General features: G+C 35.2%; 1 protein-coding gene across 2 annotated transcripts in view; it reads right to left on the minus strand.

The window, feature by feature from the left end:
- Nucleotides 1-19,104, minus strand: part of CDH7 (cadherin 7) — a 130,775-nt gene that overhangs the window by 25,493 nt on the left and 86,178 nt on the right. For both annotated transcript variants that reach the window (XM_001094033.5, NM_001193994.2), the window contains 1 exon segment: nt 13,268-13,521. In XM_001094033.5, the coding sequence (XP_001094033.2) occupies nt 13,268-13,521 (254 nt within the window).

Below are 19,104 nucleotides of genomic sequence, written 5' to 3' on the forward strand. Positions count from 1 at the left end.
GCTATTTTTGCATGTAAAAGCCTTTTCTCAAAATATCTGTAATCCAAATATTTTTTCAGCAGTGAAAAATTACTGCTCCACCTGTATTTTTGTCTATGTTATTATTTGTTTTATACACAAAATTCACCCTCCCCTCATGATGATCATCTTCAGGTTCCTCTCACAGTCTTTCTGGTTGGGTGAGATGGCTCTCATTTAAAAACAAACAATTAAACAAACAAACGAACAAAAGAACAAACAGAAAAAAAAAGCATACACCCACTTTAGACATGATGATTAGCAACTGCTTCAACTACACTCATGATCCATTAAACATAATGGCCTTTCATGTTCTTCATCTTCTTGATTCCTGATTTGCTCCTTTACTCCAGTTGTCATGGATTCTTATGAACATACCCTTGACTTGTCAGCTCTAATATACGCATTACTGTTGGAAACTCTACTTCAAGCATACTCTCTGTTCACCACGTCCTACTCCAGCAATTCTCCATCCTGACAGGGATCTACAATTTATTGACACTAGCAACATTTTCTTAAAATCAGTTTGCCTTTATTTCCTCACATCTCTCTTACCAATTTATGTACTATGAGCCCTCATTATTAATACTCCTGTATATATGCCTATTACATCGTAATATATCAAACTTAGTGACATCAAACAATAATAATAATATATCTTATTTTGTTTGAGTCAGGAATTTGAAAGTGTGTTTGTAGGGCAGTTTTAGCTCTTAATCTCACAGAAGGTTGTAGTCAATGTTGGCTGGGTCAACCGTGATTTGATGATTTGACCGGGATTGGAGGATCCAGTTTCAAAGTGTCTTATTCACATTGATGGCATGTGCATGGCATGGATGGCGAGCTGGTGCTGCCAAATGGACTCCTCTTCACAGCACTGCCTGAGTGTCCTCATGGCAGGAGAGCCAGCTTCCCCCATTTTTTTCAATTTATCTGACAGTGTGTTTTTTCTTCTTTAATTTCTTAATATGATGAATTATATTGATGAACTTCTGAATATTAAACCAATCTTATGCTTCTGGGATAAACCCTACTTTATCATGGTGAATTATTCTTTTATATATTGCTTGATTGAGTTATCTAAATGTTCTGTGGAAAATATTTGCCTGAAAGTCTTGATCAAAGTTTTCTTTTCTTGTACTACGTCTGCCTGGTTTTGGTAGTAAGAATAAGGCTGTGTAAAAATGTTGGGATGCATTCCCTCTTCTTATATTTCCTGAACAATACTGTGTAGAATTGGTAATTCTTCTTTAAGTGTTTGGTAAAAATTTGTCACTGAAGTGATCTGGGCTCAAATATTTCCATTTTCAGAAAGTTTTTAACTAAAATTATAATTTATTTAATAGTTATGGGATTATTTAGGTTATCTATTTCATGTTGAGTTTTGAGAGTTAACACTTTTTGAATAATTGATCCATTTATTCCAAATTGCCCAATTTCATTGAAATTATAAACTTTATGTCAGTAGACTTGTTTATAGTATTTTCTTATTCTGTTTTTTATGTTTGCAGGGTCTGTAACATCTCCTCTTTTGTTCTTAATATTTATCATTTTTTCTGGGTTTTTTTTTTTCCTTTTTCAGTGTTGGTAGAGGTTTATCAATATTTAGGTCTGTTCAAAAAAACAAGCATTTAATTTTATTGATTTCTGTATAATTTGTTTTGAAATGCATTGTTTTTTGCTCTTATATTTATTGTTTTATTTCTTCATCTTGCTTCGGATTTATTCTGCTAATGTTTTTCTAATTATTACTCCAGGACAGGGGACAGTAGAGGGAAAATAATGGTAAACTCATCACAGGTTTGGAGATACTTTGTAGTACCCTTCTTCACTAAACTACCTGCTAATATTTACTTTTCAGAGTTCTGATGGCTCCATTCTATCCAGGTTTCATAGCTGCATTTACTGTGAGATACAGGGTGGAATATGTTTACTTAGAACAGGATTATGTGTGTATCTATGTATACATATGTATATATACATGTACTTACATACTACATATATATATGTATGCAACCAATATAAATATATAAAATACACTTCTATATAAGTAATATTCAATGGCAATATGACAGCTGATATTAATGTTTGATAAGAGGATTGTAACTTAATGAGATTAGAACCCATACATTCATGCATCAATTGAGCCAATATTAAAGCCTGAATTGTTCTCTTTGTCAAATCTCTAAGTTAATAACTGAGATAATGTTTGAATATTCATGAAAAAATAAATGTCTAGATTCTTAAAAGCAAAAAGGCCTTGAACTTGACAGACATTGGTCTAAATGAATTCATGAAATTCCCCACAGGGCTAACGTCAATAACTAAAACACCTGCCTCTATTATCAATAGTCTCAAAGATCTTAGCATTAGAATAAAAAACATTAAAGTGGAGAATTTATTTAATATGCTAAATGTCTCCAACAACTATTTGCCTCACAGAAAACCACAAATAATTTAGGGATCTAGTTATAACCTAGGCCTTCTCTATCTGTTTTGAAAAAACGTGGGCCACAAAAGTTTCTATCATTCAAATACTTATCATTTCTGAATTATAAATTCTGCAGCTTCCCCTATAGATATATTTATTTATTTATTTAGACAAAATCTACTCTGTAGCCCAGGCTGGAGTACAGTGGTGCAACCATGAGCTCACTACAGCCTCAACCTCTCAGGCTCAAGTGATCCTCCCATCTCAGCCTCCCAAGGAGCAAGGTCTACACACGTGGGCCATGTGCCAAGCTAATTTTTGTATTTTTTTTAGAGACACGGTCTCATTATGCCTCCAGGGCTGGTCCCTAACTCCTAGGCTCAAGCAATTCTCCTGCCTCAGCCTCTCAAAGTATTAGGATTACAGGCTTGAACCACACACCACGTCTGGCCCCCCTTCTAAATTGTGTGTATTTGTTAATAACTATAATTACCACTTAGATCTCACTAAATAGCATATATATATATATATATATGGTAATTTATGATGTTATAATTTCCTTATGTCTTCCATTTATTCATTTATGCATTTGGCAATTATTCTTGAGCACCTGCAAGTGACATACTATTTCAGGAAATACATTACATAAACAATTTTTTTAAACTTGCAACTGAAATAATAAATATTGAGGAAGAAACTAAGAAGTTGTTATGAAGGAGGTCAGGGTATGTTTGCAGAAAGGTATTGACTTGAGAAGACATGGGATGCTTTGGCAAAGATGAGGTTTAGACTGACAATCCAGAACAGTCCTGTTGGTTATTACATTTCTTAATGACAAGGACTTGGGATCACCTAGTATTAAAGGGGTTTCCTATTTCTACCAGTCCCTCTGGACATGCAAAAACCTTAAGTTGTTGTATAAAGCATTAGCTAATGTATAAAGTTGCTTGAGAAAAAAAAATCCTTAGGTAAGAAAAATAAAGAAAATACAGATACTTTTTAGAATGAGGAGTGTAAAATATCTCTGCCTTAGTAATGTGGGAGGGCTGATTGAGTCAAGAGAAGAAAGGCCCTAAAAGAAGTCTGAGAGGACACACTATTTGATGTTGTGGATTGACTGGCCCAGGGACTTGAGAAATGCAGTTGCCTGAGTTCATTGGAGGCTGAACTAGAAGTGTGAGGATAGGGGATTTCCTAATCATGAACCACCACCAACTACAGTGCAACTTCTGACGCCATTAGTGGTGTGTGGACTTAGAACAATCTCTCTAGCTTCTGCAAAATACAGCCTAAAATACTTGGCTACCTTTAGCGTATGTTGGAGTGAACAATTAGAGAGATCACTTCCATATTTTTGCTGCAACAGCAGTTAAGCCTCTGCCCCATCCACTTACTATGCTGACAGCTCTGTATCTCAATATCCAGTCTCAAACTAGTTCCTGAGATTTGTGTACACTGCTTTATAGATGCCTGTACCATCACTAATACAATCTCGATATATTTATGAGCAAATTTATCAACCTTTTCCCCAAATTACCCCACCTTCTGAACTTTTCTCTTTGCAGGATGTAATATTTAAAATGTAGTTTACCTTCTTTCCTTAATTCTCAAACAAATATGTAAAGTCATATAGTGGCAGAAACTTCCATTTGCATACCTAATAATTATATTTCTCTTACGTCCTGTTAAGAGAACTGTGCTTTTGTTAGAGTCAGCCATACGTCCAGCTGAAAAACTATATTTGCTAGCCTCCCTTGTAGATGTGGTGTCTTTTTATTTAAGTTTTGGGAAATGAAGTACAAAATACATTTTTAGCCTATAGCCTAATTGAAAAACTCCTTAAAGCATGAGTGATAGTTGTTAATTTATCTGGTATTTGATTTCTGCCCTTCCCCTTTCTCTCACCTGAGGGATAAACACAATGGAAGAGATCCAGAAGCCATATTGTAAATAAGCGGTGACAAGTGCTTAAAAAATGAAGCCAAGGCTCTTGATGGCATTATACTGCCAAGGTGTCAGTCCTTGAGAGCATAGCTCCAGACTTCTCATTAGTATGTCATTAGTGTTAAGCTTTGCTGCTACTAGCCAAGCACAATTTCTAACTAACGCAAGCATATGTTATGATTGAGGTTATTTCAGTACTGGACTCTAAAATTTCACAGTTGGGGGTTGGATCCAAGATTTAGAATCATGACTATTTGAACCAGTTTTCCAGCATACTATGTTGCATATACATTAATTGTAGTTTCAGCCACCTACATCTCTATAATTCAGCTTCTATTTGTTTTTATCCCCCTCTGCTTTCCTATCTAAACTCAAAACCAGTCAAACTGATGTATTAATTGGTGAACAAATATATACCACACACATCTCCAATTCTGTGCCTTTTCTCATGTTGGTCATTCTGTATCCCTGTTTTTCTTCCTTTCCAATTATTTCAGTCCTGCTATTCCTTGAAGACAAACTAGTAGCATTAAAGCAGCATGCCTTTCCAATTACATCAGAAGTCATGCTTTTTAAAGAAAACCTGCAGGGTGTGTGATCCGTGGAGTTTACCGAATGTTCCTTGTGCTACACCACCAGGAACCAAAGACTGAGGATTAAGGGACAGTGTTTCTGGCCATGACCCTGTCACTAACCTACTGTACTAATTGGGGCTTTTCATCTGTGCTTTTTCTGTTTCTTCATTTGTTCAATGAGAAAGGTTTACAAGATTAATTATCATTTTCAGATCTAACACTGAATTTTTTTAAATGAGTTTTCATGTAAGATCTCTTCTACAGCTACATAACAAGAAGGTTTCTGCGAAAGACCGTATCTCATACATCTGTGTGTCTTCAGTGTTTGAACATCTGTTACAAAATGAATTCCCTAATAAATACCGGTGATTATCCTGCAGCTATTTGATAAGCTAAAGAGATCAATTAAAATGTTCTTCTTTATATTCACAGGTAGCATTCTTATCACCAGCTATTAATTTGCATATCAGTGTTCGCAAACAGAAAGTGGGGGTGAGTGAGCTAGATTAACACAAATATATCATCAGTACTCCCAAAGTGTCAAAAGATAATGTAATAAAAAAGCATCAGCAAGTTTAATCAATTGAAATAGATGAATAATTTGAATTGAAAATTTAATCTACTATAAAGTTTGTCAGTATGCGTGTGGGCATTTGCGTGTGTCTATGTGGATTGCTGTAAGGATCGTACAGGTTTGATATAGACCTCACTAAAATCCTGGAACCATATTTTCTAACTATGTGGCCAGGGATGTATTTATTTCTAAGAACACAGTAATAATAATGGTTGCCTCTTAGGAATTTAATGATAAGTAAACTTCAAAATAAACTATTGAGGCCGGGCCCTGTGGCTCACACCTATAATCCCAGCATTTTGGGAGGCCGAGGTGGGTGGAATGCTTGAATTCAGGAGTTAGAGACCAGCCTAGGCAACATGGCAAAGCTCCAGCTCTACAAAAAATTAGTTGGCTGTGGTGGTATGTGCCTGTTGTCCTAGCTGCTGGGGAGGCTGAAATGGGAGGATCACCGGAGCCCAGAAGGCGGAAGTTGCAGTGAGCCATGATTGTGTCATTGTAATCCAGCCTGGGCAATAGAGTGAAGACTTGTTTCAAAAAAAAAAAAAGAATAAAAATGAACTATTGATTTCTGAACTTAATGATAGCAGACACCTTGCTCACCCCTCTTCTGACTACGTCAACACAATTTTCCTTTAGGGTTTTAAACTTTTTCAAATCTCATATGCAATCTTCATGGCACTCAAGATGTCCAGAACGTTTTGGAGAAGAGACGGCCACATATATCAATATATGCAAAAAAATAAAAACAAAAACAAAACCTCTGTAGCAAATGTGAATCTTAAACAGAGAGCTGCAAGAAAAGAGTTGCAGCTGATTCATCACAGTTGCCACATTCTGAAGAGCCTGCTACAAGTATTTACAGAGGAACCCTACTCCTCCTTTTCTGAAGATTGGTCATTCAACTTTTTCCTTTGATTCTTTGAGCTATACCCAATTATTCCAATAAACTTCTCTTTTTTTAATTAACCATGGCCAATTTCTGTTGATTATGGTTAAAGAATGTTAAGAGGACAGTACATGATAAAAAGTAATATTCCCTAACTTTTTAACCCCATGAATAATTCTCTACCATTTACACCAAGAACATTGAATTTTTGTATTCCTTTATTAATGTGACTTTTCGTTAAGTATTTTATTTAATAAATTATACATTATATTTTTAATATACGTGTGTGTGTGTGTGTGTGTGTGTGTGTGTGTGTGTGTGTGTGGCAGGGCATCACTGTGTCACTGAGGCTGGAGTGCAGTGGCATCATCTCAGTTCACTACACCCTCCACCTCCTGATTTCAAGAGATTCTTCTGCCTCAGCCTCCCAAGTAGCTGGGATTACAGGCATGCACCACTACACCTGGGTAATTTTTGTGTTTTTTGTAAGGACAGGGCTTCACCACATGGGCCAGGCTGGTCTCAAACTCCTGGCTTCAAATGATCCACCCACTGTGGCCTCCCAAAACGCTGAAATTACAGATGTGAGCCACCGTGCCCAGCCCTCAATAAGTATTTTAGATATGAAAAATACTGTAAGAAACAAATCAGAACAAATGTAATTTTCAATGAATTTATTTTACCTGGAGTCTTCCAAAAAGGTAACTAAGAAAGGCTTTGCTGACAGCAGAGCTTTGTAATTCTACAGCAGTATAATAAAACATGAAAAAACGGCCGGGGTGGTGGCTTATACCTGTAATCCCAGCACTTTGGGAGGCTGAGGTAGGTGGATCACCTGAGGTCAGGAGTTCGAGGCAAGCCTGGCCAACATGGCGGGACCCTGTCTCTATTAAAAATACAAAAATTAGCCAGGCATGGTGGCGGATGCCTGTAATGCCAGCTACTTGGGAGGCAGGGGCAGAAGAATTGCTTGAACTTGGGAGGTGGAAGTTGCAGTGAACCAAGATTGCACCACTGCACTCCAGCTGGGCAAAAGGAAAGAGAAAGAGAAGAGAGAAGAGAGAGGAGAGGAGAGGAGAGGAGAGGAGAGGAGAGGAGAGGAGAGGAGAGGAGAGGAGAGGAGAGGAGAGGAGAGGGGAGGGGAGGGGAGGGGAGGGGAGGGGAGGGGAGGGAAAGGGGAGGGGAGGGGAGGGAAAGGGAAGGAGAGGGGAGGGGAGGGGAGGGGAGAGGAGGGGAGAGGAGAGGAGAGGAGAGGAGAAAAAGATGGCTCAAATAAATTAGGCATTTCCTAGAAACTTTAACTCTACAAAAATTATCTCTGGATAGTAAGTACACTACTCTAACACTTTATGTTTTCACCAGACATGAACATATACTCTCTTTTTCCATTTTTAGTGGTAGTTATGCTAAAATGAGCAGCATTTGAAATAGAGTACAGCTTATAATCTTCTCACAGATTTAATATCTGCTACTTTTTAAGTTAATCAGTTTTACTGCTGCTATTATTTTTCTGTATGTTATGTTATCAGCTTGCTAATTTTCTTAGAATAAAATAGATATTCACAAATAATTTAGATTTCATATGTGCACATAAATGCATTAATACAAGCTACTCAAAAAATACACATTGAATTATTCAAATACTTCAAATATGTTCACACTAGTCACAAAAAGGAATTTCTGATATACTATTATCAGTTTTTATGTGAGGGTATACAATACCAGGAATGCTGAAAAAGCCCACAGGTAAATATTATCCAAGAATCCTTTAACATAAATATAAACTTATTTCTATAATTAGATTATTAGAAATGCTTAAAATGATGCCTAGTACTTTTTCTTTTCCTATATTCATATCTGATCTTATTTGTAATAATATCATGTTCCATTTCATTGGTCATTTTTAGCATAGGAACTTTGGGTTTGCTGTGATGCCTGCAGAAATGAATTTGCTTATTTCATAATTTAGTACTAGGCTTTTAAGATATAACCAAATAAAACATAAATGTATTTTGCATGATGTTTTCTTGGCTTGTCCAAATCTTGCCATCCCTTGAAGCCCTACTTACTCTACCTCTCCTTCACATGAAATCTCACAGCCTGAACTTGAAGTGCTGATTATTTATCTTACAGTTTGCCATATTACAGTGCTGGCATATTTTTCCCCATATTGTTTAACTTTTATGAGATCTTATTACTTCATCCAGATTATAAGTTCCTTGAGGTCAGAGGAAATGTTTTATTTATCTTTGTTTTCTCATTAGCATTTCCCCAGTGCCTTGCATAACACAGGTTTTTAATGAATGCCTGTTCAGTCATTGATCAGTCTGCCAATGCTGACATGAAAAATGAGTCAAATCCTCTAGACTTTAGGGTGTTCTTACAGCTTTTACCATCTTGGATGAGAATCACAGAAGTGAAGTTTCTATCATTCAGAAACATGACCAGAATCAACAGACCACAATCTGTCCTTCCAAGTTCAAGAGATAAAGCCCAATATTGAGTACTTAGGGCCAAAATACATGATGTGATAAACAGCTACTTATCAAATAACAAGCCAGAAACATGCTTGCCCTCAATTACCCATTTTTCCTAAAAAAAAAAAAAAAAAAAAATTTCCTCTAAGTATTATCAAGTATCAACTAACTTCCACCCTTGGCTTTGACTGCAATTTTGGTTTACACATGGTTTTATTTCCACATATCACCCCCTGCCACAAAAGGACAGTACAGTGTACATGAAATAGTGGTTTACTGGACTTTCGGCTTAATCTTTCCATCTATGACAACTACACTTGTGAACATCAAAATGCTCAGGTTCCAATAGTCATGTAGGTGCCCCAGTCTTTTTTTAAGGAAAAAGCAGATTCACAGAGAAGAGTTATGCATAACCTTCGGTTGGTACTTCAGTAAAGTAGGTAGACATTTTAAAATGCTGTGGGCCGGGCGCGGTGGCTCAAGCCTGTAATCCCAGCACTTTGGGAGGCCGAGACGGGCGGATCACGAGGTCAGGAGATCGAGACCATCCTGGCTAACACAATGAAACCCCGTCTCTACTAAAAATACAAAAAAATTAGCCGGGCGAGGTGGCGGGCGCCTGTAGTCCCAGCTACTCGGGAGGCTGAGGCAGGAGAATGGCGCGAACCCTGGAGGCGGAGCTTGCAGTGAGCCGAGATCGCGCCACTCACTCCAGCCTGGGCGACAGAGCAAGACTCCGCGTCAAAAAAAAAAAAAAAAAAAAAATGCTGTGCAAAGCAGGGATCATGTAAGAAGACAATATCAACTTTGCCTTGTGGGGGGCAACTAAATATATATTTTCTAGAATTTTAACTTATTGCCTCATATATCAGAAAATATTACAAACATAAATGACATATGCTAAATTTCAGTATTATACAACAAAGAATGTCAATAAATTCAAAACTAATCATCCTATTGGCTATACTGTTTTACAAGTCAAACCCTACTGGTCTAATTTTAAACAATTACAACAAAACAAAAAATGCTTTTTCATTCCTCAAAGAACTACAATATTGCTAAAGGTGTAACGCACAAAGCTCACAATTGTTAAGGCTCCTCATGCCCCATCTCAATCTGGAGATTCACTTTTCCTAGTACCTCAGAAAACTGTGCTATTTATTCATCCATTAACATATGTTTATGTTAAACATATATTGTGAGACAGGATTTACATTTTGATAGTTATTGGAGTGCCTAATGCAAATACGTGTTTATATTCATCAAAAAGCCCTACAATATGTTATATCTTTTGGAATATGTGTGAGTACAAGACAACCTGCAATATAGATTGCCAATATGGTTGCGTATAAAATGCTATGTCTCTTTTACTGACTTCATTAATCTCAGAATTAAAATGGCATGAAAACACAATAACCTATAATAATAGCAATACATAATGATAATACATGGTAATATTTAAGTCATGATTCACAGTTTAAAAGCTTCATTTACTTTCTCTCTCTTAGTCAATCATCAGAAAATCCTGGGATAAAGCATCAGTTACTTTTCCTTTTTGCTGGCTAATACAAAAACATAGGAAGCAAGGTGACATCTCCTAGGTCATTCCACAAACAGCAGTGCTGGGAAGGAAACCAGTCTTCAAGAGAATGCATGAGAGTAATGCAGACTCAACAAATTATAAAATAAAGAGACTGACCTCTTAAGGGATATTATATTAAAGGATAGAGGAAGAGAAGTATGAGAAAGACAAATGCAGAAAAAAAAAGGTGCAAATAATTGTGCTGACCTTATGAAAATCATGTAAAAACTTTCAAGTATGTAAGTATTAAACGTGACTCAAGAAATTAATTCTACAAATGCAAAAGAAATATCCATATATTCAAAATAAAATTTTAATTCACTGGGGACAAAGTCTGTCTATTTCTCTATTTGTGAGATAACAATGTAAGCTAATACTAACTTGAACTTTCAGGTCACTGTCATTACTCTTAAGGAAATGAAAGTGGGGTAAAAAATATGGTGCTGGGTAGGTACTCTTTCACTGATAAAGACCACAGAGATTTTTACTTCCAAAATCAGAAGTTCAGCCTTTGACCTCTGTACTTCAGAGAACAGACCTGGAGCTCGCTTCATCTCTCTCTAGTCACTACTTGCTCTTTCTCAAGTCACCTTCCACTTGGGCCCTCTATTCCTTCTTCTTCTTCAAATTACTATACAATAATATTGACATTTTTTTCAACAAAAATACTATAAAAAGTGAAATATTTTCTATGAAAGGCTTCAACAGAATGACAACAAGGGACTGGGTAATAGAAGAATTTGAACAGGATAAAAATATCAATGCAATCAATGAAAATATTCTTAAATCCTTTCATTTTACTCATTCATTTATTTATTTTAGAGACAGGGGTCTCACTATGTTGTCCAGGCTGGAGTGCAATGGTTACTTACAAGTGCAATTGTAGCTTACTGCAATCTAGAACTCCTGGTCTCAAGTGATCCTCCTGTTTCAGCCTCCCAAGTAGCTAGAACTACAGGCATTTGTCATCCCACCTGGCTCCATCATTCATTTTAGTAGTAAATTATAATATATATTAATGTCTTTCTTTCTCCGTATCTCCAACTTTATGAAAACATGTCTCTCTTTCCATTAAATTAAATGATTCAAGCAAAAACCAAATTGTCCTAAGCAGCTAATCTATGCCAGTAATTGTGCTGTGGTTGATTGTTCATGAGGGCAAGAGATTTAAGGTTTCACTAAGAGATGGAATGCTATAACAAAACTCACACTCATGTTTGCCCAGATTAATATAACTTGGTATGTGGGGCTGAACTGCAGTCAGGAAATTTTCTTGACCATGAAGGCAGGGCAATTACAGAGAAGAGGGGAAGGCTTATTCTATCTGCTATATTTGTGATTCATAAATATTCTTGTGCACAGATTATATTCTCAGAAATGGTCTATTATCACCACATTAGAAACAGTATAATCATCAATACATTCTGAAATTGCTGTCTAGATAAGGACATAATATGTATGATTTCATTTTTTAAATAACTATTATTCTATGCCAATCCTTTACAAGGTTTTATATATATGTGTATGTGTGTGTATATATATGTGTATATATACATATACATGTGTATATATACATATATACACACACATATATAGATATATATACACATATATACACACACATATATACATACATATATGTATATATACTACTTTAAAATATATGTGTGTGTGTATAAATGTATATAATCACTTTATTAGTTTAGAAAGAAACATTATGGGCTTTTTTAAACCAAGAAATATTAAGTAATTTTCATGATAATTTAGAGTCAAAGTCCAGACTTATCTCAAAAGTTAGCTGAAAAGCACTTACCATTGTTAAATATTATTTAAATCTAAAAATCTGTAGATAGCTTATAATTGAACATATCTGAATATAAAATAATCATTGTTTTCTTTTTCTTTTTTTACCTTATAGTCTTTGTAATCAAAATCAAACCTTTATGTTGAAAAGTGAAGTATTTTACTTACAAACCCAAATAAGACATATAATACAATAGACATTTTATTTCAATTATATTCTATTTTTTATAATGTTAACTTAAACAAATAAGTCTCACAGAAACACAGAAACACATGTATACACACAAAAACACATGTAGATCTCAGATTATAAATTATAGCTAAAAAGTGCAAAATGTAAGGCTGACATATTTTGAAATGCTTACATATCACCAATGTGTCAGTATTAAAGATATTATCTGGCTATAACAGTGTCTAGCCTTGATACAAGACTACTGAAAGGATATTCTTAATAGTCTTTACATGTGGATAGTTTTTTTTAAATTTTTTAAGTGGAAATATTAAACTGAACAAATATATACTGTTCAAGTAGACCAATATCAATAAAATGATTTGTTTTCAAATTAGTCCCTAATTTGAATTGCTGATACAATTATTTTTCTAACATATGCACATATCCTACAACTAAAACATGCATCACTTCATTTTTGAACATGCTTTGCTTTAAAATAGGTTCAGGATAATTTGAATAGAAACATAAGCTATGGCTTGTAGATAATAATGGATGCCTAAAAATATGGCTCAATGATAATGGCCTTGATAATCAGATGACGATTTTGAGTTAGTAAAATGTATGTTTCTAATCCTGTTTTACCTCTGCTGTTATAACTCTCTCTCTCTGTGTATATATATATATATATATATATAGTTTTTTATTTGTTATGAACAAAGAAGCATCATAGCATAAAACAAGAGTTGTGAATAAAGATGCACTGTTTGTAAAACCATAGAAAAGGAGAGCAATGACTTTTTACCTCACAGGGCTATTGGAAGAATCTGGGTCATGAGCTGCTACAGTACCAATGATATTCCCAACCTGGGTAGCTTCTGACACCTCCATAGGGTACAAGGGTGAAGAGAACACAGGGGGCTCATCCACATCTTCCACAATTATCTTCACGGTTGTTGTGTCGCTGAATGGACCCAAGCTTAGAAAGCGGGGGTCGGCATCTTTATTTGCAGCTTCTATCCGTAGTGTGTAACTTGTTTTGGCTTCAAAATCCAGTTCCTGTAAAGAAAGTCATTAGGAAAATTAAATTACCAGTTAAATAGTCAGCAAAGCAGAGCCTTTTCATTTATGAATGTCAATAAGCACAGGAAAGACTGTGTCATGTAAATGCACCATCAGCTTTCAAAAATAATAAATAACAATGCCAATCAGAATTCTTGCTGCTTTCCTGGCTCACAAACAATGGTTAGTGCTTCTGAATCAACTTCATCCACTCTGCTGCTATACGCTGCATGAACAGACAGATATCAGTCTTTGGAATATTATTTGAAAGAAAAACGGGTCAAATTTATATTTTTCCAACAGGGACTTTCAATGTAATATTCTTCCACCATGTGATTTAACTGTACTACCCAGGGTGTACTTTAAAAATTAAGAAAAACATCACTTTCTATTGAATTTCTCATTTAAAGGTCAGTGATTTTGGGGACTACATTAGGATTCTGAGTTTTCAGGGCACTCAAAGTGTGGTTGCAGGGGCAAGTGTGCCATCCTGAGGTTGTTCAGTCTGCAAACATGGCCAGTTCTTCTCCATGAAGCACCCATCATGTCTGCCTTCACTATTCCTCCATCAAAATATACTAGATTATTGGGGGAACCAGCCCCCAATATTTCAATGTAGGTTCTTTCTATTTTCCCTAAGTGTCAGCCAATCTGAGAAATAAAGAGAAAGAGTACAAAGAGAGAAATTTTACAGCTGGGCCTTTGGGGGTGTCATCACATATTGGTAGGACCGTGATGATGACCTTGAGCCGTAAAACCAGCAAGTTTTTATTAGGGATTTTAAAAGGGGAGGGGGTGTATGAACAGGCAGTAGGTCACAAGGAATCACATGCTTCAAAGGGCAATAAAGATCACAAGGCCAGACAAAATTAGAATTACTGATGACGGTCTCTGTCCCACTGTGCAGGCATTGTCTTGATAAACATCTTAACAGGAAACAGGGTTGGAAAGCAGACAAACCGATCAGACTAGAATTTACCAGGCTGGAATTTCCCAATCCTAATAAGCCTGAGGGTACTGCAGGAGACCAGTGTGTATTTCAGTTGTTATCTCAACCGCATAAGACAGACAATCCAGAGCAGCCGTCTATAGACCTACCTCCAGGAATGCATTCCTTTCCCAGAGTCTCAATTATTAATATTCATTGCTGGGAAAATAATTCAGTGATATTTCTTCTACTTACACATCTGTCTATAGGCTCTCTGCAAGAAGAAAAATATGGCTCTATTCTGCTTGACCCTGTAGGCAGTCAGACCTTACAGTTATCTTCCCTCATTGCCTGAAAATCGCTGTTGTTCTGTTCTTTTTCAGAGTGCACTGATTTCATATTGTTCAAACACACATATTTTACAATCAGTTTGTACAATAGTGGTCCTGAGGTGATGTACATTCTCAGTGTATGAAGATAACAGGATTATGAGATTAAAGTAAAGACAGGCATAAGAAATTATAAGAGTACTGACTGGGGAAGTGATAAATGTCCATGAAATCTCCACAATTTGTGTTCTTCTGCCTCAGCTCCAGCCTTGGGGTCTCCGTTCGAGGTCCCTGACTTCCCACAACACTAGATCTCTATTTTAGGAGGTTAACAGTTATATCTCAGAATCTTTACACTGTATCTAATTTTCCAACAGGATTTACATGCTACAATTTTCCTAAAAATTAGTGACCAACTCAAACCACATGAGAGCTGAAAAAGGTTATAAGGACAATTAAACTAGTTGCACTAGCACAACATCATCTTTGAAAAATAAAAATCATACACACAACATGTAGACGTTGTTTGTGACAATAACATGCTCCTTTTTCTTCAGTGGATACAGAAAGTAACAGCTTTTTATGACTTTCAATTTCAGTCTCACCACTGCAAAACTGTCTCCAAATTCTTTTTACATTTAATGATGTAAAACAAAAAGAATTAAAAAGTTAAAAAAAACTGCATAGGAATACTGCAAAATATAATATATATTTTACTTAGTTGTCAGTATATAAAAATAAAACATTATGAAATGTGAGCTAATATGTAATACTGAGAATTGTAATTCTAATTCATTCACTATATGTTTGGGTGTATGTATGTGTATATATGCAGGCACACATTTATTCCAACTTAACCCACAAAGGATGTGATAACCAAAATAAATAAAACAATATAGTTACATAAGTATAAAATAGGTATAAAATAGGATATATATACACATACTGTATTGTGTATCATATATCCCATACTGTGTACAGTGCATATTCACTTTGCTACATAAAATATAACACATATATACACACATATACACATTTTATATATAAAAATATATGTATACACATAACATATATATACACATATATGTGTGTACATATATATACATAAGAATATATACATATATATGTATGTTTGCACACAAATATTAAAGAGATCCCATGGTTTATCTCTCAATAAGAAAAATGAAAAAAAAAGTGTATAAATCAATACAGAAAATAGGCTTACAGTATCTAGACCAGACTGTACTTACTAAAATGCTTATTTAACATCTGCCTTAGCCACTAGATTTGAAGCCCTGACCATTTTGTTCATCACTATTACTCCCAGTACCTAAAATGCTTTTGATACATAGGGGAGTCTTAATACATTCTTGAGCCTCCTTTTCTTGAATTAACACAACAACAACAACAAAAATTAGAACACAGATATTCAAGTACAAGAGGCTGAAAATTAAACTATATATCTGACCCAAAGAATCCTGCTGGTCAAAGTGAGAGACAAGGGAAGAAATACAGTCAGGTATATTGTTTTTCTTGAGCACAAAAACACTTTATAGAATTGCTCCAGAATGAAAAAGTTTTAATTCTTATCTAAGGTTTTACATAAAAATGTTGGGGCACATGGAAAATACTGCCATAACAACATTGTATTAACAAACTCAGTAATATTTTTATGAGGCTAACTTTTTTGGTTTTTTATTATTTAAGAGTTGGTTTTGTCCAATGGTGGTCAAACAAAGGTGAGAATCAGAACCTACCAGAGACCCTTCTATATTATGTGTGGCCCCTTCCAAGGGATTTTGATTCAGCAGGTGCAGGATGAGGCACAGGCAGATATATTTTTAGAAGGCTCATCAGGTGATTCTGATGCAAATTTTCTCTTAAGAAACCTGACCTATTCATTAAAATTTTCTTGGGCCTATATATAAATTCCAACCTTTATTTTGGGGACACTTCTCAGAAGCATTCTCATTTACCTAAAAGCATCTACTGAGAAATCAAAACATACTTGTAAATAGTTTGGATAATAATCTCAGTTTGTCCTTATATTCTTTATAAAAATTACTAACTATAAGAGGAAACTTATTTTCAAATATGATGTGTCTCTATGTAAACGAATATGCTTAGAAATCCCATTTGTCAGCTCCTTTCAAATCAATGCAAAACCACAACTTTATTTATTCAGGTTTTCACATTAGCAAAAGGCATACCAAGTATTTCTGTATTCAAGTAAAAGTTTGTCTCCCTTATGAAAGAATAATTTAAAATTTACTGCAGAAATGAATGCAATTTTTTATAGCAACTTATTTTTTTAAATGTGTCTAAAAGGCAGTAACATGAGGTATAGACATCTGGATGCTAAAAAGTCATGATGAAACACAGTATTATGCATGATGATTGGTTGCCTAAAAGCTATTATGAAAATAAAGCAATAAAAGAATTCATGTGAAAGTCTATGAATCAAGATTACAGACAAAAGGAATTGCTTCACAAAATTATTTTCAGAGCACATCAGAATATGCCAGGATCTAGTTTTCAAAGAGGGGAACAGTGTGATGAATAAGACTGTTAAGCATGTGAATAAAAAATAAAGTTTTACAGTAAAATTTACTTTTTATTTGATTTCTCATTGTTGATTTCTAGATAAGTAATATAGTCCATAACGATTATAATTAATTATTAAGATTATACTTGAAAAATAACAACAATTGAGAAAAGACACTAAAGAAGGAAATAGAAAAAATAAAAGTAATTTCTAAATAAATTATCTCAATGTTTGAAAGTACATTGTATTAGTTCGTTTACTCGCTGCTGATAAAGACACACCCGAGATTGGGCAATTTACAAAAGAAAGAGGTTTAATGGACTCACAGTTCCACGTGGCTGGGGAGGTCTCACAACCATGACAGAAGGTGAAAGGCACATCTCACGTGGTGGCAGGCAAGAGAAGAAGAGCTTGTGCAGTGAAACTCCCCCTTATAAAACCACCAGATCTCATGAGACATATTCACTACCACAAGAGCAGTATGGGGGAAAACTGCCTCCATGATTCAATTATCTACCACTGGTTCCTTCCCACAACACATGAAAATCATAGGAGCTACAATTGAAGATGAGATTTGGGTGGGGACACAGCCAAACATATCATACGTATAAGTGGATACTTACATAATTGGAAATTTAACCAGGATTAAAAAAAAAAAAGCTGCTTCTCTCTTTTAGCGTCTCTAGCATTCCCAGAATGACTCTGTGGCTTCACCACTTCAAGTCTGGAATCAAATAAGGGACATACAGACCGGTAGATACTTTTTGAGTGACATCTGTGTTAGAGACACTAAAAGAAAGAAGCAGTTTTTTTGTTGTATTAGTTTCCAAAGTACAAAAGTAGTCTTTAAATTTATAAATAATTTTAAATTTATAATTAAATTTACAATTAAATTAGGATTAAATAAAAAGAATTAAAAAGATTAAATAAAAAGAATTCTGTGTAAGGCAAGGGTCTGCAAACTTTTCTGTGAAGTGTAAGTATTAGTGACTATTAGCCTTTGCAGGGCATACATTGTCTGCCATATGAAAATGAATAAATATGATTGTTTTCAAATAGTAATTTTTTGATAGTTAACTCAGATTTTAAATTCTATATGGCTTTCATGTATCATGACACAGTTTTCTTGTTTTGAGATGTTCCAACCATTTAAAAATATAAAACCATCTTTATCTCCTGGGCTGGATAAAAGGAGCCCAGTCTCTCATCTAAGGAGCCCAATATGGTAAGGCTAACATTACAAGTGATCAGCATCCCGTACACTTTCTCTCTTCTAGTATATATCACCTGCTGCTCCTTCTTTCTCAGATGATTCAAAAATTGTATTTATTTCTCACATAACTTAGTCATTCCTCTCAGATAAATCTTTTAGAGACTATCACCTTCTTAATACTCATTTCCATAATCCCCTTACCTATGTAATAAAACTTTTTTTATATTAAGAGCTAACTACAAAGAGTTGTACACACACACATCTTTAACATGCATTTAAAAAAATGTAAGATTAGTGTTTCTTTTGCATTTTATATTTGTGTCCGCCCCCGTTCAAATCCCAAGGTGATGCTATTAGGTGGTGGGACTTGTGGGATTTAATTAGGTTTTGAGTGTGGATCCCTCATGAATGGTATTGGTGCCCTTATAAATGGGACCTCAGAGAGCTCCCTCACCCTTTCTGCTATGAGAGGACACAGGATATGGCTGTGTATGAACCAGAAAGAGGGCCCTCATCAGACACCAAATCTTGACTTTGGACTTCTCAGCCTCCATAACTGTGAGAA

Source organism: Macaca mulatta, chromosome 18, assembly GCF_049350105.2.
Source record: "Macaca mulatta isolate MMU2019108-1 chromosome 18, T2T-MMU8v2.0, whole genome shotgun sequence".
Taxonomy (NCBI): domain Eukaryota; kingdom Metazoa; phylum Chordata; class Mammalia; order Primates; family Cercopithecidae; genus Macaca; species Macaca mulatta.